The sequence below is a fragment of the Penaeus monodon genome, chromosome 22 (assembly GCF_015228065.2).
Source record: "Penaeus monodon isolate SGIC_2016 chromosome 22, NSTDA_Pmon_1, whole genome shotgun sequence".
Classification (NCBI taxonomy): domain Eukaryota; kingdom Metazoa; phylum Arthropoda; class Malacostraca; order Decapoda; family Penaeidae; genus Penaeus; species Penaeus monodon.
The window spans coordinates 36,716,073-36,716,297 of NC_051407.1; the positions used below are offsets into that span (position 1 = coordinate 36,716,073).

The 225-nt window shown below is 51.6% G+C and overlaps 1 protein-coding gene across 1 annotated transcript in view; it reads left to right on the forward strand.

The window, feature by feature from the left end:
- LOC119587421 (trithorax group protein osa-like) overlaps positions 1 to 225 on the forward strand; it is a gene marked incomplete in the record, with an annotated part of 43,338 nt that overhangs the window by 19,158 nt on the left and 23,955 nt on the right. Inside the window, 1 exon segment of the mRNA XM_037936156.1 lies at positions 2 to 187. Coding sequence (XP_037792084.1) covers positions 2 to 187 — 186 coding nt within the window.

The window sequence follows — 225 nt, forward strand, 5'->3', positions numbered from 1 at the left end:
CTTACCTCCCCCTGCAACCTACTATAACCAACCTAACCACCCAGAGTCGAGACCTGTATCACTGGAGCAACAGTGGCAACAGTTCCAGCAACAGGTGAAGGTTGAAGGAGGGCAGCAGCAGTATGACCCCTACTCGGCTACTGAAGAAGGGGATCATCAGGACAGTACTAGGCAGCAGCAGCAGCAGGTTAGAGGTAGACTCTTTCTTTAAGAAGAGGAACAGAG